This window comes from Rhyacophila brunnea, unplaced genomic scaffold (assembly GCF_057557595.1).
Source record: "Rhyacophila brunnea isolate RB1 unplaced genomic scaffold, BYU_Rbru_1.0 scaffold_8, whole genome shotgun sequence".
In the NCBI taxonomy this organism is placed as follows: Eukaryota; Metazoa; Arthropoda; class Insecta; order Trichoptera; family Rhyacophilidae; genus Rhyacophila; species Rhyacophila brunnea.
In genome coordinates this window covers 16,056,308-16,080,679 of record NW_028233350.1, presented here as the reverse complement: position 1 = coordinate 16,080,679, position 24,372 = coordinate 16,056,308, and the positions used below count along the sequence as shown (strand labels likewise).

Below are 24,372 nucleotides of genomic sequence, written 5' to 3'. Positions count from 1 at the left end.
GTGATTCATTGTGTATTACATAATACATATTATGTTTTCATGTTAGGTCAATGTTATTGATGAAAACTATTTTGAGTAGTGCCCGAGCGCGCTACGGCCTGGAAAAAAGCTCCGGGTCGCCCATCTGGCATACTCCGGCCCCATTTTCTGAGGCAACATAATATTTTAATATCTAACTAAATTTTATCACTTGAATTGCAAATTTAAAAAGACAATACCGAGACAGTAAAATATTGAGAAACAACTTCTGTATTTTATTTATTTTGATTAGGTATTAATTTAAGCAAACAGAATGTAGATTCATGATTAAAAAAAAAAAAAAATCAGGTAAGCAATATGTAAGCATACTAATAATTATTAATAGAGTACATTAATATTTTTCATTATTAATTCATAATAATTATTAGGTGATAAGGTGATAATATATTACTAGATTCAAGTATACACGATATTTGTCGGTTAATTTATTTTTGTTGCTGGCCACACTTCGGCAACGCTGGTCTTTGACGGAATTTCTAATTGTTTGACGTTTCGTTGTTGCTGTCCCAGTTCATGTTCATATGCAGTTCATGCTTCTTTAAATACAATGATATTTGTATCAGAAGATTATTTTTGATTTTGGTTCATTAATGTTTTAAAAATAATCAAAATAAACCTTTCCTTGATGGGGAGGATTCATAATTTTTAGTGCTCAATATAAGAATAATGGATCTTGTTTACGTTATCCACAAAAACAACAGATGTTCGCCTATACACAGTATATTGTTTGTAATTTTTTGTTAATGCTTAAAATAGTAAAAATATTCGGAAAATGTGACTTATGTATTTTCTGATCGTGTGTATTTATTAACGGATAATATTTTATACGGACATGGATTCAATAACTGAAGAATTACGTATTTTTTTGTAAGCAATTTGATAAAAGTCAATGCAAATATGTGATAGTTTTTTGTACAAAATGAATGGCCTAGTATCTGCAGCAGCTGAAGCCGAGGTAAATCCACTACAAGTTTATATTATTTTCATTCCATTGTGTTAGAAATTTTGTTTATTTAGTGTATCTAAAATCACCATTGTTTGATGGAAACATAACCACTAATTTGATGATACAATCAGCCTTGCTAAAATAATGTTATCTGGAAATGAATACTTTTGTGTGTATTCAGCGTATTCTCATCTGTTACAATTTCAGTGGAGCTATAAACATTCCAGAAGTTGAATTGATCTATCTGTCACCCATTAAAGTAGACCCAATTTCTTTCAATAAGATAGATCATTATTAAAAACCCGTATCAAGTGATCTTCCAATATTTTATGAGATTTATATATTTAACAGGATTAATAAAATACAGGTACATATAGATTTCTAAGTACAAAACCGATATCAATAACTTGTACATGATATTCTCTTTATATTTATAAAAAATATAAGTAAGTAGTCTTAGATTTGATCATACGATATGATCTAAGGGTTTTTTTTTAAATCCGAAAACTGGGATGCTTATTTGACAAAATATGAATACACCTTACTTAATACGTATGCAAACACAACCCTAGAAGAATTACTACAATGTAGTCACCATTCATCACGACCTTGGTGTGCAAGAATAAGGTGAAACCTCACCTTTTTTGGATCTCTATTAAGTTTAACTGCGTAAGTAAAACGTTTGTAAATGTATATCTCTGGTAAAATAAATGCAAATGAAAGTACATTATGTAGCAGCTACTATTTTCGACTCAATGACGGATCCAACCATTGTCTCTATTCAACATCGTGTGGGCTTCGAAGTAAGAGTTAGCTAATGGTAAGCGTTTCACTTCTGATCCATTTATTTTGTTGCAGGAGATTTTAAAGAAAGCTCGTTGGAATGCACCATCTTTTGACCTGACTGATGATCTGGACAGCGAGGTATCTCTAGAACACAATGTCAGCTCGTGGCCCAGCGAGCAGACCTTCCTTGAGAATTTTGGCCGTAAGCGTCCCATGGAGCATTTCTCTTCGCAGAGTCACTCTCCGGAAAAACGTGAACGGTCATCGCAGAGCTTGAGCCCTGTCAAGAAACAGACTAGGTTTAATATTCATGATAAGCTTCGAGAGCTGTATGATGAACTCAGCTCTGACGAAACTCTTCAAGCCAATCACGTGAGATATTCTTTATAAATTATAAAATTGAAAAACAAAGTTCTTCTGAATTTCCACAGTATTATTTTAATTAGTATGAAGTAGTGTCGCCTCATTTTGTCTAAGAGGATTCTTTTTTAACGTATGTGAACCAAAGAAATCAAGATAGGCGCATTTAAGGCGCCAATAGAGTGAATTCAGCTGATCTATGACGAAACAAAAACCGCTATAGCCCATTCGAAAATGGAAATACAAAAAGGCCACTATCTCCCTTGAACTAATAACCGCTTGATAGCCTTGAATTGGCCATTGAGGCCGTGGCAAATGTGATTTTTTTAAGAACACTTACACTTTAGGTACCTACATACTATTTGACAAGGTGGGTAGCTTTGTTTTCGAATTAACCAGCCAAATGAGTACAGCTTTATGTCTATGCTAACGCGGCGATGAAATTTTCAACAATAACAAAACAGAAATTGCTGGTTGACACTTAATCAAAAGCATCAAAAACAATAATTATTGTCTTTTATATATACAAATATGAAATGTTGTGAGAATGCAAAGATCCTTAATGGAAGTGAAGATAGTATGAATTACAGTATTGATGAGAATTCTATGCACAGTTGTGATACATTGACAATGATGTTGGAAGGCTATGTAAATGTGATAAAAACAATAAGTTTCATTACAGTCAGTCACGTGTGTTTGCCGGGCACCCATTTTTTTACAATATTCTTGTTGCATTATTACATTATTTGATTGCAGGGCTTACACACATACATGTCATAATACAATTTTTATAATATGGTTTTTATATAATATATCGAGAAGGAATTTAGAATTTGGATATTATATGATTAGTCGCAGATCGATCATAACTGATTTTAGATGCAAATGTGTCAATTTCTTGATTAAATTCAAAATAGTTATACCATTTGATTTCTGACAGACAACTAGCGCCCATCTGAACATGGATGCTGAAAACCTAAAATCTTTTTGTGTGTACACATTTCAACAAATACTGAGTTTTTTTTTTACAGATGGTTTTAGATTTCCTAATTGGTTACAGCATTAGAATAAGAATAGCATACTGATAGATCCGGATGAAAAGGGATTGATCTAGCAATTATGTGGATACCACGTTTAATTGTATTTCGATTTGTGTTTGTTCTCATAGTTTGATGACGGATTAACGTTATCCGTTCCACGTCTCCGATTGAATTGACTTTTTGTTACCTGTGATTTTGATTTTATTTGTCATTAATATCATTCGTTTGTATGTTTTGATTTGCAGCAAGGCTTGAAAATCAACTCTTATTTATTAGAGAAGTTGTTAACTAGAATGAATTTAAATGTGTTGATCTTAAATTTATACCCGGGCAATAAAGGATATTCGATATCATTGAAAGTCAACGGGGATACTCAAATGCTCTCTCCACCGAGTGAAGGAACTGCTAGTGTAAGTAAAAAGATTCATCAAAATTACACAATATTATTATCTAGCTAGTTGAAATATGATAGTTGTCTAACAATGCAGAAATATTAGCTGAAATTTGAACAGGGGGTTCCCAACTGAATGAGTTGCCCACACGATTTTATTGAAATTAACATCTAAATAATTATAAAGAAAGTAAACAATATAAGTACATAATGTTATTTTATTTTATTTTTTAATTATTAAATTAATTTGAAACTCTTTTCAATATATAGAAAAAAATAGGTAAATTAGAAAGTCTAAGGAAATATGACAGTTTTGCTATTATTTAGCCAATTTTGGAATCAATTTTCCATTTTACCTTTTTATAAATTAAAAAAAAACACACCTCTGATGAAACCTGATATATTATTATCAATATTTTGCAATGGGCGCTATTAGAAATGCCTGACTTATAAAAATACAACATACAAAGATATATTGTTATTATGTACATTAATTGTTACCAGTTTTCGAATGTTCATTTGAAATTTCACCTAATAAGCATAATTTCTTGATAATAATTGATATACCATGCAAAAATAGTTGGTTTATACACTTAATTCTGCATAATGCATTATGTCAGCAATAATTAGGCATCTCAAAATATTACTGTTTACGAAAACATGTTGCTTTAATTTAGCTGTTGAATATAAACAATGGTCCTGTAAAATGTCTAATATTTTCAACAATAAAATTAACACTTCCTATTAAATTATGTGATATTATGTAACTACATTACATTACCTTGAAGAGGAATTTTAATTTCGTCGTTGAAACTAGAAAATTGTGTAACTCCAAAAACACTACTTTACAGGAGAGACAAAAAACATTATGGTTTCCTATACAAATATATGGTTTTCGAGTTAAATCATCTATGATTTAACAATGTTACAATTTTTCTGGAATTACAAAATTTTCAAGATGTATAGATATTATCAACAGCCACTAGATGGCATTCAAAGTCAATTTTCGATTAAAACGGAGTTACACAATTTTCTAGTTTCAACGACGATTTACGAGATTCAGTCGCTATTTCAAAAGCAGAATGTAGTATGTTGGATATTTAGGTGACAATGAGAACATTGCAATAGGAATGTCTTAATTCATTTATTACCCTTTAGTCTAATACCCTCTACTTCCTTTACTCCAAGATTGCGATGTCTTCTTCCTTAGAACACACAGTAGGTTTTAAGAACTCTTAAGTTTTAAAAATAGTATATTGAAGTACATCATTATTTACATATCTATGAGTACATATTTTATTTAGGTGAGCCCCATGGTAAAGTTGTTTGTTGACATACATTTCAGAAGTCATGTTTACGGGTTCGAATCCCATGTTTGGTAAAAATTACATGTTTTTCAATACAATACATGACTCAGAGCAAGACCCATTGGGTTGGGTGATTGGCTGACAACCAGACTGTGTAAAAAATCTGTTATTATAACATGTTTGGATCTAGGGAACAAACTTAATAGTTTAAGGAAATGGGTAACAATTATTTATCATAAAAATAAAATTATTAAGAAACCACTTTGGGAGGTGATTCAGGATTGACTTTAGATTGTAGAGCCGATTAAAAAAATTTATGAAGTTTACTAAAGTTGCTTTTATATTTCAGGATAATTTTCATTCAGAAGAGACGTTGTTAGAAACCGCCAGATGGCCTTACGAGGAAGAGGAACTGCTTTCTTATATAGATAACGAAGAGCTGCCGATAGTATTATTAGATTTACTGGAGGCGGAGTATTCTTCATTATTTTATTCAGGCTGTATAATTGCTCAAATTAGGGATTACAGACAGGCTTATCCGAGCTTTGTCTGCGATACTCATCATGTTTTGCTCAAGCCCACTACGCAGGTGCGTTCTACTTTCAACCTTTTCAAACATAATATGTAATTATTTTGACAAAAACCACGTACGAAAGTCCACGTACGGTCAAAATCTAATACAGAATATGTATATATTCCATGTATAATTTCACACAATATGTACCTGATGATAACCTGTAACTTCTAAAACTTGCCAAAATCATATGAAAAGAATTTTTTTGACTTCCAGTATACGATCAATTAAAATGATATAAATTAGTCTCAATATATACAATTTTATTTTGTTTTTATTTATTGGAAAAATGAGCATATTCTGATTTAAAAACGTACCGTAAAAGAAGTTACCGAATCCGTGTAGTTTTAATTTTAAATAGGAGATATAACGATGATATGCAGAGATGTTGAGTGAATATACAACATAAGCTATCTTGAAAAGACTGGGTGAGAGATGAATTGTCAAATAGCATCTTAATGTGGAATTGAATTTTAATTTTCCACATATTACGCAATCTCACGGACTCCGTAGAGAATGTTTGCCAAGATATTTTAATGAATACTAAAATATGTCAAACATGTATGTCATTCATATTGAAAAATGAATGTAAAGACGGCAGCAAAGTTTATACAAGCCACCATGTCTCAATCTGCCAACTTATAAAATATTAAGTATAATATACGCTACCAAATTGTCCAAACAAATAATTTAATAATAATAAAACAAAAAAATTTAATATACGAAAGAAGAATGTTGATTAAAATTTTTGAGATTGAACTAAGTAATTTGTCATTGATTAATGTTTGTTGGTGTTTCAGAGTATAATAAGCGATGTGAATGCGATAGCCCGTGCTGGTTCATGGGGACGCGAAGACCGACTGCTTTTAGAATCGGCCATGGTCTTGGCCACCGCTCCTCCCCTCTGCCTGGAGCCGCGCCCCGCCGTAGGCCTTCTGGCTGCCAGGCTCCATCACCAGAGGCACATACTGGCTACTCCTGACATTAGAAGACAAGCCAGAAGATACTCGCAGGTATATCATGTTCGCATAATGTAAATGACATTGTTCAAACCGGTGGTATTCAATAGGTGCCTCATTCGATGAATGCTAAAATTTTAATTACATAAACTATAATTATAATAAAATATGTTTATTATTATTTATTTGACTGTTGGAATGTATACTTTCATCCCGATCAGTACGGATAATTCGGGTTCTACTATGCACCATATTCGAAGTATTTTAATTGTATTTATGTACAAAAACCAGCTGCATAGAGCCGGATAATGTATATGTATATCGAGGGTTAAGAGATGACACCTCGTAAGTGACAAAATAACAACTTTACTGGAGAAGGAAAAACCTCCCCTGCGCACTATGTGTTTGACATTTGATATTACAAATCAATGTTTTTGTCATCAACAGCTAATGTATGTATGTAATATTAGGATTGCATGCATGACATGCATCTGACAGGTGGCTCGCGGCAAACAAAATGATGCATTTACGAGTCATCGTTAGTAGAATAGTTCACATAGTGTTTTTAGGAGCTAAATATTTTTTTTAAGAATTATCAGTTTTCGTCAGTAGATGCCAATACTACCAATATAATACATTTCAATAATGCAAAATCCCTGTGTTGAACAAAAGGTCACTTACGAGATGTCGTTTCTTAACTTTCAATATGTATTCTTATGAATAAGAATAGAATATAATATAACTCCATATTGTTATATTCTTGCTCTGATGAGGTATGTTGTTTAATTTTATATTATGATAAATTGAATTTTGACATTGTGTTCGTCATCATTAAGGCATGCCTGTAACAAGTGTTTAATATTGTACAGGTGGCGGTGAATCGCAAAAGAAGACTCGACCAGTTGACGCAGCACCGCGGCTTGGGTCTGCTGGACATGATCAGCAAACAGAGGGCGAGGGCCACGCCCGCCACTCGTCATTCTCTCAACGCTGCACCTGTGCCTCGCGCCTCCTCCAAATATCCAAAGAAACCCAGCGAGGTGACTTATTTTAAACAACATGTAACAGTCTCTCTGTTCATTGTTGATAGATTTCATGTGGAAAATAGTACATAGTATATACCGTTAACTTTCTACTGGGTTAAGGGCTACACCTAGAGTTGGGTTTCGGGAATTTCCCGATGGGAATTCTCGAGAAAATTTCGGGATTTTCCATCTCGAATCTCGAGAATTGAAATTTTTAATATTTCGGGAAATCCCGGATCTTCTCGAGATTCGGAATTTCTTTATTATCAAATATTGATTGAAAAAACGATTTTCTATATGGAAAAAGTGGACAGAAAACACAAAATTCAAGGACTGATCGGGGCATTTAATACAATTAAGCCAACGTCGACTCAAAACGAGCGCAATTTTTGCAACATCAGGGAATTTTGTGTCTCAAAAGCATACGCGATTGACAGTCTGTGTTCTTTGAAATTCTATTTTAATAAGTCATGTTTTGAATTAGTTTTGTTTTCCTACTTCTATTTTGTTTGTCTTCTTACATAAATAGAAAAATATATTTTTCTTGGTTTTTACACAGATTTTTAGAGGTTTTTTTGAAATTTCCCGATTTTTCGAGAATTCTTTTCTGGAAATCCCGAATCTCGAGATTGAGATTTTCTCGGGAAATATCCAACTCTAGCTACACCCAGTTATTTAAATATAATATACAGCTGTGTTTGATAAATTAATACAATTATTTATGAGGAATAAAACAGCCTAAGTGCATCGGTAACCGTCATTTCAACTTCAAAGTTAAAACACACACGATTCTAAGTTCCACAATATTCTGTAAAATAAATGAGGTCTTGTTCTTAAATGATCCAATATTAGTATGTATTCCAGGCATGTCCAACTTCAAGTAGACTATCCAGTACCAAAACTAGATTTGATCTACCACACTCCTCCAAAATAAGAGTAGTTACATAATGCTTCCCCTTCAAATTATCAATGAAATCATATTATTTATTACAACTGATTATATAAATCGCACCCTCGCAACTAAACCGCCACAAGTCCAAATTTACATGCTTTGAGTTAATTACTTTGACTGTTTCATTGTCTATCGTTCATAGTATATGTACCGAAAATTTCATATCTCTAAGTCATCAAATTCAAGTCAAAACTTCATTCAATATCTAAACATATTTCAAAAACACAGTACAAAAATGCGAAAGGTAAAAACTCCAAAGCTGATTTTCTCTGTTTGACGTTTTTTGGATTGTGGCAGTTTAGCTGCGATGGTGCGACATTATGCTTTTACACTTTCACAACTTTATGATGTGATCGATCGACCAAAATTCATCCAAAATAACTACATTTTATACACTAATCTTATAGAATTATAGTGTAATCTGATGTCAGGAATATTATATTATTTTATTTTATAACTTTTCATACAGGCCAGTTACATGTTTGAATCCTATTTCACCCATAAATAGTGGTTTGTGAATTTTAAGTCATTGTCCTCAGTGTCCCTCAATTGTAAACTTATGATTGTCAGGTACTACGTCCGGTGCTGGCCCCACGCGTTGAAAGCCCTCCATTGGCCGTCCCGTCTGACGGGGCTGCGGCTGTGTCCCGGTTGGCTCGCGCCTATGATCGTCCGCGCCCCTCCCAGGACTGCGCTCCCCAACTCATGGAGGAGTACATTCTGGAGACGGAGAGGGCGTCCACCCCTCTTGGCAGCGCCGCCCAAGTCCTGCCCTCATCCCCTGGCATGTTCCACATCAAGCTCAGCATACTGCAGAGACCCTCCAATCAGGAGTTCCTGGGAGAGCTCTACGTGGATAGGGACCATGTCGAAGGCGAACGAAACGGATCTGCTTGCCGATTTTTACTGGGTTCTTAAATCTTCATTAATTGCTTTTTACCAAAATTGTTTTACACTTAGCAAGATCTCAAAAACCTTGAGACCTTATCTAGCTCTCAGGATGTGATCAAACGTCATCTTGATCAACGCTTTCCAACCTTTTTGGCGTCACGACACACCAACACTTTATTGTCACTTTCTTGTCTGTTAATTTTTAGTTTGCAAAGTCAACTTGCGTTTATTGAAAGGAAGCTTCAATTTAAACGGTGTTCATTTCAAAGGTAGTGCTTTTAAATGACCTACCCGTGTGTGTCATTGTAAGTGTAATATGAAAGTATTACCTATATAATATATTTAAAAGTTTGTATAATATCTGACGTAGTTGCAAATATTCTCATACATTTTGCTGAACAATTTATTATAATATGCATAAATTGTATTAGTTTTAATAATTTTAACATGATCTCTGTTATCATAATATGAGAATGCTGCACGCAAACATTTTTTGTTCAGTGTGATTTAGTTTCAAATTTGATACAACCATACATATATGTATGTACATATTTAATTGGCTGGTAAATATTGTTAGATAATTAACTTGTCGCATTTTACAGGGACAAGAGCTCATGCGAGTAGATATATTCAGCAATTCACAGAAATATTCACAGAGGAAGGAAGAAAATCGGTACGAATAAAACATATAGTACCCGGACAATCACCTAGAATTTCCTTCACTGCCGGAATGAGAGAGATGGTAAGCATCGTTTAACCATTTTCAACGTAATCCTACATGCATGGCCCCCACAAAGGGTGGGCTGACAGGGCTCTAGCCTGGGGGCCCGGCGTGGCAAGTCGACCAGTTAAATACACAAATTTGCTCTAATACTTAGTAAACAAGTCGGCTGCGGCGCTATTTTCCATTTCAAAATATGTGGCTGTGATGTGATTTATATTTGGGAAGCCGTAGAGAATATAATATATTATTATATAACTATTGTAGTAGTTGTGTGATAAAGAATTGGTTAGATGGAATAATTAGCGAACACAGAATGGTGTTACACCTGAAAAGCTATCGACTAAAAAACTAAAAATGTGGAGTTTTACAATATGTATTATTAATGTTATAGTATTGTTAAATATAATTTCTTTTAGGATTACAACTTTAATTATTGGCAAAGTGTTTTAATCTCAGTGTAGCCCTGGAGAATAATTCTCAGAACGGAGGTCTAAATCTTGCTATGAATGATCCTGCGAAATGACTTGAACCTAATTTAACCATTTCCTTTAGTAACTACCTCACCATTTTCATATATAATATGTACTCCACCTCTATAGAAGAAGGCTTTTCTTCGCCAACTTTGATTAGATCCATTGTTTTATAAATTAATAATAAATTATGTCTGATATTTATGATTATGACTTACGATGGTGAAAACATTTTCAGGGTAATGCGGCTCAGCAGTTGGCATTGCAAGCTCGTGCCCAGAATCACTCTGCTAATCCCGCCACTCCTGTACCCAGGTACAGTAATTTTATTTTTTTTATTCAGGAAACTTAATTTTTTATGACATAATCACTGTTGCTAATGATAGGGTCGTTTTGTATTATTGTATTTTCAAATAAATTTATGTAAGAAATACATGACTGTGAAGTTTAACTCGAGATGTGACTTTGTTATGTAACTTCAAAATTAAAAATGAAACTACAGATGACTGCCGTGTGTCTGTGGTACCAAACTGGAAAGCGGTCACATTAGATAGTAACAGATGGAGAGAACTGTTGTAGCCACTCTAAGTTGTTGTACCGCTGATAATAATTATTATGGTACAGAATCTACAGATATTCGTCTAACACACATTTTCCTAAATAGAGGAAAAAACAAGATTTCAATATTACATTTATAGATATGTACACGATTGTTGATATAGATATAACATTACTGGCCATTTCTGTAATGATCTGTTTAACAATTCTAGTGCCGTGCCCAGCGGGTCATCTCTCCCGACCGTAGTGGGAGTAGTCAAGCCGTCTCCGTCTCCCTCTCTCGTCCCGGCGGCGCCATCTGTTGCCCAGCATGCCCTCCCCCTCTCCCTGAACCAGATCCCTCGCCTGCCGCAGCTCACCCCCGTCCCCCTCGCCGCCCCCTCTCTTCTTAATGAGGCAGACACCGTCCTGGCCACCGGAGCTGCCAACGCCCACAGACGGACGATCTCTGCCAACTTGCCTCTGCTGGTTAGCACATATTTATTTTATTCTGATTTAGTCGTTTCTTTTCATTTTTTTTGATGTTTTTATTTAAGATGATATGAGATAGATGAACATTCTGAACGCAAAACAATCAAAAAAAGAAGAAATATAAGGTTTCTTGACGGGGCAGGTAATATGGTCCTCTTTTTATGAGGAGACAAGATCTAGTTTATCAGGTCCACGTCTCCTGGATTCAAAAATACATGTTTTGTAAAATCAAGATCTAAATTTGAAGTACAGATAGATGAGCTTTCTGGCCTGCGGTTCACTTTGAGATCTAAAAAAAAATGTTATTGAAGTTTGATACATACGGTAAAACCCCGTTAATTCGAAATCGAAGGGACAGAAACTCAAAAAAACATTCCAAATACAAAACATATGGCAAAAACACAATAAAACTTGGGAAAAAAGTTCTTCAAAATCGCTATGAATAGATTTTATGATTTTTCGCAAAAATTTCGATTTATAGCGAATTTCAAATTAAATATGTTTGTATTAATGGGGTTTTACTGTATTATATATATCTTTTTAAAAACCTCTGTAAATTTGGTAATCCAAACGAAGTTCGTAATCCATAATATTTAGCTGTACGTACCAGAATGTTTCTATAATTTTTTTATTCGATTGACGTTCAAGTTCTTGGTGATTCAGAGTAACATGATTTTAATCGTGTTAATGTGTTCTATTCTAGCAAGCGCAGCTTCAAGCGGCCCCCACCACTGTGCAGCAACTCCAGGCCAATCAGCAACAGCAGCAGGCGGGAAACCCCCTACAAGCCACCAACAGTCAGATGGGGCAGGGGCAGATGGAGCGATCTCCCGGGGGCCTCAAGCCCCAACCATCTCCGCAGCCGTCCCCCTCTATTCAGCACATTCAACTGCACCAGACTAACTTGAATGTTAGCCTCGGGATGAAGCACCCTCCGGGCGATGCCCAGCAGCAGCTGGCCGCAGCCGCGCACCACAATGCTCAGTTGCAGAACGCGCAGCATGCCACCAACCAGCTTCTGGCGCAGCAGCTCACCAATCCTCCGCAGCCCATTAACCCTGTCAATACCCACAAGCTACAGCAGGCCATCATCCACATCCAGCAAGGCCAGCAGCCGCAGCCCAAGGTCCTCCCCAATCAGGGACGACGCAGTCCCCAGCCCCTACAGACGCCGGCAGGGATCGTCGCGCAACTGCAGCAGGGGGTCGCCCTCCAGGGTCAACCCAACGTCACTTTGCAGGGACAACAGGGAGTGACACTCCAGAGTCAGCAAGCCGCCCTTCAGCGAATTCCAACTCTCCAAGCACAGCAAGGCTTGACCCTGCAGCAGGGTCTGGCACTCCGGGGGGCGGGGCAGCAGGCAACAGGGGTGGCGGGCACAGCTCCTCAAACGGGCCTCGTGCAGCAGAAGCCGCCCACCCCCCTCAAGCAAAGGACCACCAATCCCGCCATCAGCGCTCTCGTCACCAGTCTTATGAATTCGGCGCATCAGTTTCAACAGGCCGCCGGTTAGTCATGATAATTGATTTACCATATAGAATAAGATTTTTGCTTAATTCACATAGGTTTGATGAGTATCTACTTAGTTTTTGTATAAGACTATTCATTGGTCAGTCTATAGATAATAATATTAGATCAAATCTAATGAACACAGCTGCTTAAAAAAGTCATTGTTGATTTTTTTTCATCAAAGGAAAAGCTCAACAAAGCATTTCTTGATGATATTCAAACACTAGAATACTGTTGAAACTGTAAATCAATAGGGTTATGAATTTTTCCAGAGTCATTGCGTGGAAATACATAATGACTAAATCCCAAACGGTCCATATCACGCGAATACTTAAGTGAAGGCACCTTTTTATGTTGCCACTTGTCGTTACATAATATTATGTAGATGGTGTTTTAGCTATCCAAACAAGTGTTGGGAACAGTGGCAGCTGCTCGAACATGCAAGTGCACAGCACCCCCTTGTGATTTTTAAAACATCACTCAATGTGTGTAATCGTTATTCATAAGTTATCATTCACTTTTTGAAATTTTGCCATATACTGCCCATATACATTTGAACAAACAGCATGTACCTCACCAGTCACCATAAACATGCGCAACTCAATGTAGCAAGATGTACATTTTTTTTGTTTGCGTAAGATTAACCAAATGCTATTAAAATACATCCGAAACCGTAGTCTGTGTACCTACAGAATAAAAATATATGAGGAGCTTTCACTGGGATACAGTGACTTTTATTATATGTCGACTTTAGCAACACATTGTTCATTCCGTTTGTGTCTTCCGTGTGGGCGTATGTCATAAAAAATGTCATACATTGATCAATGGTGTTGAAGATTATGGAAATGGAGAGCAAAACAATGTAAAGTGTAACTTTTCATATTGTAAAACATTTTAATTACATAATCATTGATTATTAACGTTTGTTAATTATTTTAATTGAAAACAAACAATCATTTATATGTTAATATAGCTGCTAGTGCTGCGGCAAAATCGAAATCGAATGCAGCACTCAACGCAGTGGGGCCAGGCAATAATGCGACGATACTTAGCATGCTGAACAGCGCTCCGGCCGCCATGACCAATAACGCGGCTGCGATCGCCGCCGAGAACAATTCCAAGAAGAATGTCTCGGCGCCTACCTCCGCTCTACTCGAGAGGCTCATGGCGCCTCCGCCCTCCTCCCCTTCTCTCCAGACGACTCAACCCCAAATTACAGGAATCATGTCCAGTCTTCAGAATGTACAGGTAAAGCAGTGTTTTTTTTAATTTTAATAGAATACCTCCATTGGAGTACTTTAATCGAAAAAGTTTAGACCTGTTGCTTTGTTGTATCTGCGATAAATGATATCTCTATTCAGTCTGTGTTTGAATCCACGAATGATGACGAGGGTCTCAATGTTCGTTACGAGTATGAGATCATTAAATTCCTAAACATCTTACAGTCAAATAGGATATATTGCATAACCTGTTAACTGCAATATGTTAATTTACAAGAGAGCAATTTTAAACTTTGAATTATTTTGTCTCCATAAATTTCGGTTCAATTTTTTTGTCGAATATTGAGAATACATTTTAAAATAAATAAATGAAGAATATGACAAAAATTATTTTTTCAATTACATAATCCACTAATTTGGAAAATAATTTCATTTATCAGTGATCAAAATATGATAAGGATAATTCGACTACCTCATGGAATAACACACTAACTCTAAATTATCAACTTTTCAGGAGAGCAAAAAAACCATTGAAAAAAATGTGTAGCGAAAGCCGTTTATTATGTGCAAATATTATTTAAATTATAATTTATATCTTTAAATAGAGTATCATTTAAGCATACAATCAACTTTTGCAAGACATAATTTTGGGAAATAATACCCTAAATGTGTTTTTCCACGTTAAGTTTGACAACTAAAATATTACATCTAGATTTGGTGTGATTTTTCCCGTTTATATATTTTTAGAGGGTGTATATATCTATACTTGATGTGTTTTTCCACGTAATTATTTTTTTTTTCATAAAAAAAGTACCACGTAACTTGAGATGGTGTTTTTTTCCATGCTAATTCTGAAAGATAATCTTAAATATCTCGACTTAGAGAGATTTTTGTTTTTAATTTTACGGGGAATGACATACTATGTGCTCTTAGTGTTTTCTCTCTCGATGATATTTGATTAAACCAAAAATAGGTTTAGATATTCTGATGGAATATGAGGAGATTTTTTAATTAAACAATATTTTATCGCAATAAACTGTATTTTAACCATTCAGTCAGTTTCAGGAAATTGTTTTACAGAACATAATATTATAGTAAAATAATTGCAAAAGTTACTTAATGAATATTCCACTCAACATAATAATGATTGATAGTATAAATTAAGAAATTACAGGATAGTTTGTTACCTATATATTTTACGTAAATTACGTTGCAACATTGTCAAGTAAATAGGTACCTACATGGATAATTATAAACGTTATGTAAATTAAACTTTTTTAAATTAAGTTTAGGAAAACTATCAACTAATATACAACTGTATTCTTAAAATTAGATTTAAAATATGTAAAAATAGTACTTATAAGACTTCTATACTTCTATGCAGCTACTTATTTCTATCGCACCTCACTTAGCTGTTTGTAGATGCCAAAGATAACAATTAATAGCCATCCTATCATGAACAGTGAGATTATAGATGGCATATTATTTTCCCTTATAATGAAAGACTCGTACTTCACTTTGTGACACAGTTAAAACTTTTGCAAATCAAAACATGCTGTAACAGCTGTAATGTGATTTTCTTTTGCACGATTTATATCACCCTGATTCATTGCTCTCGAACGTTCTGTAAATAATAAATGTTGCTGATAATCACTTTATTTTTTATTAAATATTTAATTTACTCAATTATTGTTTCCGTTCCTGTTCAGACGAAGAAATACGAGAAAAATATGCCTTTATATTGGCGTTCAGTAGCAATTGGAAATTGATATTATTTTGATCCAAACCATATGCTATATTGGGGAAACATTTTCACCATATTCAAATTCTCGTCTAAATATTCTTTTTGGCTATTTTTTCTAACATAGTGGGATTCTTTTCTTATAAAATATATTATTAACATGTTTAATTACACTATTTTTGCTTCATGCGCATGAGAACGGTTGTTGTGTCTGCCTTGACTATACAATAGCAATTCTGACTCTTAATTTTTTTTAAAAGCACTCACCACCCACATATTTGAAATTGAAAGTGTTTGTAAAAACATAGTTTTACATACTTTTATTATTTCGTTATTGCATGACAAACCATAAATAAGTGCTTTTAAACGTCTTAAAGAAGCTGGTAGTTTTTGGATTTTCTTTTGCACTGACTTGTCATATCCTAAGATGTAATCCCATTGTTTCTCATGATTGCCAATAATACAAAATGAATCAAAACTAACTTGACGTTCGGATTCAATCATTTTTGGGCACTTATTTGAATTGGCAAGAATTTTTACACAGTGCTTCCATGGTATTCAAATATTCTTATATTCATTCACATATTCTTCACCTGCATTGAATGCTTTTTTGGCTTTCTTCCTTTTACACAAGTCTTACATTACAGCTCTCTTCTTTTTCTCGATTCAGGTGTGTCAATTTATAGTGGAAATAATTTGAACAGATGCACTAAGTAGGGACAACGTCATGTCTGATGACGTGATGTCTACAAGTGCATTTATGTTTAAAGGTGGCAAAGTACTGACAGAAGTATACTGTTATTTATTATGCTCTGAAATAGAGCGATATATTTCATTCTGTGTAAGATCTGCTGGAGATTTCGTAATTTCTTCGATCAAATCATCAATCATTCCCAAATCTCCTCCAAATTTTTGCGTCATATATGGCACACTGGAAGAACAACTAAAACCCGACAATCCAGGATCACTAGGACTATTCGGAGTCTTCAGATGGGGATAAAATCAACCTGTTTATCATCGTGGACTATCCAATTTTCACCCAAACATGCAATTAACCTTTTAGACTTTTTTTACTACCATATTTATCATAAAAGTATAGTAAAAAGGTCAACACATATGCAAAAATAGGCAAGTATTACCTTATTTACTTATCACAAGTCGTCATGGAATCAATACAAGAAAAATAATTATTTTAGGTTGTAAATTGGAAACTAATGGTGCAAATATGCATTTATATGGTGCTTACTAATGATAGGAAGAGAGAAGTTATAGTTTATATTACGAAATACAGAATATTATAAACATTGAAAATCCTGTAGGAGCCAATAGTAGGTACAGACAGAATATTTAAGGTTGAATCATTTATAATTATAACCTAAAAATGTGTTGTCTGAAGAAGGAGATTTATTTTTTTATTGTTTCCATTCTTTATTTTATTAGTCTCTAGAGCTTATTGTAATATTCGCCGAGATCTAGTTGGGGACATATTAATTAAATGGAATAGTTCATAACTTAAATCCATTAGAATTTAAATTCAAATTCCAATAGTACCCACCATAGGCCGATAGTATTAATAATAATAATAAAATTAGTCATTTGTACACAATTACAAAAATAATACATTTTTACTGTCACAAAAGCAATTTGTGATAATGAAAGTAGGTGCGATTCATTACAAAGGATAATGATTTTTCAATACAGTGTTGTTATATGTTGATAAAGGCGAGATTTGAAGGTGAAAGTTGAATTAGTGTCATATTCCACGGTGAAAACATAGTTACATGATACACTAAAATGATTTGTGTAGGGAGCATGTATATTTTTTCCGAGTAATAACACACCAACTACAAGTGGATTATTATTCCATGTAATTTAAGATTTTACAAAAAATGTTATATAATCATAACTCTACTTACGAGTATTATTTTAAACAGTATTTTGGGTGTTTTTCGAGAAAAAAATCCAAAAAAAAATTGGCTGGTGTGGTATTTTTTTCTATGCAACAATAGCTCAAAAAACATAAAACACACTATTTCGAATTGGTGTGTTATTACATGAGGCAGTCGATATGATATGATATTGAGTTGAGTTTTGAGCATTTTAAAATGAAATACAGATATCAGGTTATTCAAATGTAAGATAATACCATAGTGAGCCAATTTTTACTCTAAACATAAAATCAAAAAAAAAGCAGTTATCAGGTTATGCCCAAACAACTCCGATATAAATTGCATTAATTATTACATTGTGAATATGTTTGAAGGATACTTAAGATTCCACAATTTTATTAGTTTCATAAAAGTTTTGTCTAGAATTGCGTAGTTTAGGTAATTTTTTGTTTGTTTTAAAATTGACAATGATTTACTAATGTCAAATTAATGTCAAAAGGTTAAAGCATGTTCTTTGATTTTAATACTTACTACTACTTAATACTACAATTCAATCGTCTTGACGCTGGTTCATAATACACACTGTTGCTAGTAATAAAACAGCAATGTTCCATGACATAATCTGCGTACTGACATCATTGAAAATAGACAATGAAATCGTTCCAGGTTCAAATCCCAGGACTGGCTCAACCCATATCTCTGTCATTGAATGTGTCGACTGCAGGCGGCGGCCCAGCGGGACTTTTGGTTTCCGTTCCTGTCTCACAACCCACCCCCCCCTCTACACAAAGCCTACTGTCCTTGCCTATCAGTGAGTATTTTATTTATTTTTGTATTGTACCTATATTTTTGGTGTACTGCATTTTGCTACTTTGCAGTATTTGCAGAGATCGTGATGATTCAAAATATTCTGCAAAATGACAAAACCATTTTGTCACCGTGACAGCGTGACAGTCATAGATGTATTAAAAGTAGAGATAGGCAACGATTTGGCTTCCTCATACAACTGAATGAAGCATGCCGACAACAGCCGATAACTCACGAGAAATGGCGACGCGATAAAAAAAATGCAGGGCATCACGGAGGATTTACTTTGATCTTTATAACGTACCCATATAATATAATGTTAACGTGGAAATTTTGCCGCAAATTGATTACCAACCTGTTTCACCATACTTTTTCACCATACTTGCCGGCTTCACCATACTTTCATATACAATGCCGCCCCTAGGTGACAGTACACGACGTGCATCATAAAGTAATTAATGATTAGTGTTTTCGTTTTAATTTGTAATGCCTCAGTGTACTCAGCCAATTAAAATACATATGTTTCAGTTAAATACTGAAATTAAACAATAACATCCCGTATTCTCTAGTGCGCATGCGCATTCCAAAAAAACATGAATAATTTGTTATAATGCGCCACATAACACTCTTGAAGCACATCGCGCTGCATTCACCACATGGTGGGTATGTGGACTAACAGTACTTATCTATCTTAGAATTTGTTACTTAACAAAGTTGAGACTAGAATAGAATAGTATAATTGTATGTTTTTTTTTCTATTTGCAGCTCATTTAATGGCCGGAGGAATGAAAAGTGGAACTCCTTTAACACTTGTACAGAGACCTAGAGTTGCACCTCGACAAATTCAAAACAAATTACCAACCACAGCCACCGTACCAGGTAAAATTTAGAAAGTCTAGTTATTCATTCAAAATTACAGTAGAAGACGTATCGACTCAGATGGAGTACGTTACAGATTAATTAGATCAAATGGCATAAAATGTAAAAGTTACAAATACCGAAGTCTTCAACTTCAATAAGAAGAAATTCTCTCATTTCGTCTTTGTCATTTTCTTCAATACACCATTTTGGAACATTGCAGAACAAAAGCCCTTTTCAATTACATTTGGCGTGCGCACAATATTGCCATAGTAATAAATAATTAGCATAGTACAGTCGTTAAGTGCGTCCGCACATATCTGCTAGGAAAGGACTTCTGCTACCTTCATTTTCTTCTTGCTTCAGTCTTCAGGCAATTAACAGTTAATTTTTTTTTTAACATACCATATTCATTCATGTTACTTTAAAGAGTTTTTTTTATAAAATATGATTACCACTCGGTATTCACCGCACATAAAAATTATTTTTGGTATGTGTTTCGTTCAGTGAACTTTATCAGTATGTTTTTGTTTGAGTTTATGTAAAGTTATAATTGTAGTCAATAATTGTGTGGTGGGAAGACAAGAATAGGTAAATATGGGAAAGGGATGGATGATAAAATTTCAAGTTACATACTACAATAATTGTGTGAATGGAGTGAGAAGTTTTAATGGGAAAATTGTGCATTAGTGTTGTTAAATGTTTTTTTTGCAGTATATTTTTACTTATTCTGATGAATTCTAAACTATTAATTTTTATACTTACTTTATTCATGCATTAGGCCATTAAATGCAGGGGGGTGTTAGAATGGCGGTACCCGGTGGGCCGCGAATTCCCAGAAATAAATAATAATATAAATGGTATTGTATAAGATAACGGTGGTTGATTGATTGATTCATTGAGTGAATATTGCGTTTTACAGGAACGGTTCAGTACATAACTCAGCAACCAGCAGCCTTGGCACATCAACAGCGACGTCGCTCCACCAATCCTAACGAGCCCACCAAATAATCTAGGTAACTACATTTTACCTTTATGTATGGCACACACCAATGTGATTTATTCCAACTACCTGCGAATGTTTCACTTGCGCAACAGTCTTGCGTTTTTGCGAATTCTGGCATTCACATTTTATTTATATAGAATGCATTCAATGCTGCCAACTTAGAGAATATAATTCTTTCTTTAGTTACCAATTCATATATACCAAAAACATTTTGTAATAGATATTAAACGATTCTCCTTTCAGTACGTGGTAGTTCAATCTCGTTGTTATTTAATTAATATCCTTTTAAATATGACAGGATATTTTTTTTTTGGTTGTTTATTTTTCTTATATTATGAAGTGAATGTGCAAAGTTTTTTTAGTTACATCATTTTCCTTATCTCTTTGTACACATTTTATACATACAGTCGAACTTGGTTATTAGTTATTACGATCACGGAAATAGCGAGATCGCGGATGTAATGAGGATGATTTTCTCCATACATTTATTCACTTTTATAACGAGCTACTTCTCGGTTATACCGAGCAAAACTGTTAATGTGTCGATCGTTTAAAAACAACATTTTCGACCCTAAGCAATAAAATCCGACTGGGCAGTTAACTTGACCGATGCCGCCGGGATTGGATTACGTTTATGATACTAGTTATGTGTCTAAGTACCTAATAGGTGTTTTCACCGACAACATTGAAGTATCCATGCATATGGTTGAAATTGCAAGTAAAAAATCTAAGCTTTGTGAAGTCAGTAGGTACCTACTTTTGTAATTTATGAATGCCATGCTTGTATCAGAGATTTTTACGATGGTTTTCAGATTTTTTATGTTCTATTCTTAAATAGAACATGGCGCGAAAAATGTTATTCAACGAGTAATAATTATAACGAGCAAATTTAGTCGGTCCCATCTTTCTCGTAATAACCAAGTTCAACTGTAATTTATGCTAGAATACTTCAACAGATTAAAAGCTCTGATAGTAGTATGTCGTTTTGTATTTGATTGTATTATTTTACCGTGAATCTGCTTTCATAATGTGGACAATTTATTTTTATTCAGGGGTGAGGGGTGGGGGAGGCTGTTATTAAGATCCAAGATAAATAGTGCACACTAAACTTACTTTGCCAGTCATAGTTATTTGTTTTCATTGAACTAAGAATACAAATTGCATGATGGTGCTGGTTAGTTTTTAAAAATCAATTAAACCCTGCCCAACCAAACCATAATAGTTTTGGTATACATTGGGCGATATGACAAAATTGTGCACACTTTTTCATTCATACTTGTTTGTTTTCGTTGGATTAAGAATGCATATTATTGGTTATTTTTTTAAAATTCATTAAGAGCATACTTCAGTGAAACGGCAAATAATTTTCAATTATAGGTGCCACGAAATTTTGGACACGCTGGCAATCGGAGAACGAAAGTCGAAATGTGAACACGTCAAATTGTTTTGTGATGGCGACGGGGGAATTAATTCTTAAATCGTGTAAAGATGACTAAAAAACGTTACCCATTTACTTGAAAAAGAAAACATGTCAATGAATATATTATTATTATTACTAATAGAACAATAAACATGACACTAAATGGATGCATGTTGAATTTTTATGACAAATTATGTTTTGTTCCGCACGCGTCGTTTACACAATCTTTGCGTTGCGTAGTCATGATCGTTTTAGACCGTGCCCCAGCTGAAGTATAGCCTTAAGCCATGCCTTAACCAAACTATAATAGATAAAAAAATATTATTCTATCTATAAAATATCCAAAGTTATGGTATGATTTAATAGCGTAATAGAGTATTTTTTGACTATTGTGTGTTATGGTTTGGTTTTCACAGGGTTTAATTGAATTTTAAAAACTAACCAACACCATCTGTAAATTGTAGTCTTATTTCAATGAAATCAAATAGGTCTGACTGATAAAGTTTAGTGTGCACTAATTATGGCGGAACAGCCTACCTCCACCCTTCGCCACTGATTGACCGTTACCATAATTGAAGTGATTTCATAATATGAAGATAATAATGTTAGATTCTTTGTTTCAGGGTATCAATGGTGCACAAAGTGACAACGTGAAATATGAAATATTTTTACGAATAACTATATTTTTACCTGATTATGTGTGAATATTATAATTTTAATATCAGTGTATGATATAAAATATTTTTGTGAACGCCATAATATGCCGTTGAAGGTTTATATCGGCGGGGGGGGTGGGAACCTTTCCGCGTCACATTCTCAAATCGTGAATTATTTATTTTTATTTTTAATGTAATAATATCATGTAGTGCGTATTAATGAATATGTTTTCAACCCGATTATGGTTTAGTTTTATCTATTTGAATTGAATTAATCTTTCAAATATTTAATTGCAATAAAATAACCTGCATAGTGTTACTGTTAAGTTGACAAGTCTGAATGAAATTAATTTTATATCTTTGTTGTAACAGGACAGCTGTTAAAGTTTAATTGTGTTTCCCAAGTGTAAATATAACTATATTGTTATAAATATTTAAATGTCATATTTACAAATACAGACAACTTTTAAGACTATCCTGTATTTTATTTCAATTGAACAAAAACACCTTGTCTACCTTACCACACACGGATCATATTTAAAACTCCCAAACTCCAATTTTTTTTCATTCAAATTACTAAATATAGGTATTGGGATTGGAATTACTGAAATACTATTCAATTTCTTAATCCCAAAATTGAAAATGTTTTTATCTCAGGATTTGATTTAGCTTTTAACTTATAAATAATTACAAGATAAAAAGAACTTTTTATATACGTTTTTAAATTTTCCGTTGAATTATTATGCTCAATATGCTCAAACTTGTACTTGATATGAAGTAAATAAAAAACAAACAAACAAATATAGAATACTGAAATGTCCCCTTAGCAACCAATAATAGTCTTTTACTTTTTACGGATTTTTCTGAAATAACTTTCCATACAAAACAGAATTAACTGAAAATGAATTCAATTCTGCTTAAAGATGGCTAAAAGTATTAAAAGAATGCATTGGCATCGTGTTCTGGTATATTCTAAAAGTTTCAAATGTCTAGCTTGTCGGTAAGTTAGTTAAAAATCGATTGCGAGATTTGTACTGGACAAACAAGAATACGAGCTAATAAAAACGTTGTAATAAAATAATCAGTACAGTAAAAGTTCAGTAATTCAAAATCTAAGGGACAGAAAATCGAAAAAAAATTCGAAATACGAAATACATGGCAAAAACATAGTAAAACTTGGAAGTAAAAGTTTCTTGTTCCAATTTTATAAAATTGTTCAAAATCGCTATATCTACTTCAATAGATCTTATGAATTTTTGCAAAAATTTCGATTTACAGTGAATTTCGAATTAATCATGTTCGTATTAACGAGGTTTTACTGTATTATAAAAATGAGTAATCCAGGATTGATAGAAAATTATGTTCAGGATTTCAATCCCTACTATATCAAATTAGAAATTCGTATTTCTGAATTATTGTTGAACCATGGAAAACTACTTCTAAGTCATTAATTGAACTGGCGTTTACATGATAGAATTCCATTGTAATTCTTTCGATATACAGTCATTTTCGTTAATTCTACTTTAACTGTGTCGGGCTATAAACCCATCTTCAAAACAGTCAACTATAACTTATTCTAATTATGTAATATACAACTTATAATATAGTGGATCATTCCGTAGATGGGTTTACAGTCCGACACAGCTGTCAATGTAAATGACTCAGTTAGAGTAGAATTAACAAAAATAACTTTGTTTCAAAACTATCAATACGTCTAATATGAATTAGTAACAATAATAATCTATAATCTTGATGGATGTGCTGTTAAGACGT

General features: G+C 33.8%; 1 protein-coding gene across 1 annotated transcript; it reads left to right on the top strand.

Moving 5' to 3' along the window:
* The first annotated feature begins 498 nt into the window (after positions 1-498).
* Spt20 (transcription factor Spt20 homolog) lies at positions 499-23,074 on the top strand. Its single transcript, XM_085958535.1, has 16 exons — positions 499-994; positions 1,844-2,143; positions 3,417-3,581; positions 5,219-5,458; positions 6,244-6,456; positions 7,272-7,442; positions 8,950-9,289; positions 9,873-10,012; positions 10,703-10,779; positions 11,235-11,490; positions 12,197-13,001; positions 13,976-14,250; positions 18,519-18,663; positions 19,425-19,538; positions 20,440-20,533; positions 22,567-23,074. Exons 1-15 carry the CDS (start codon positions 929-931, stop codon positions 20,526-20,528), a joined length of 3,396 nt encoding a protein of 1,131 aa, XP_085814661.1. The 5' UTR covers positions 499-928; the 3' UTR covers positions 20,529-20,533; positions 22,567-23,074.
* Positions 23,075-24,372: the final 1,298 nt, after the last annotated feature.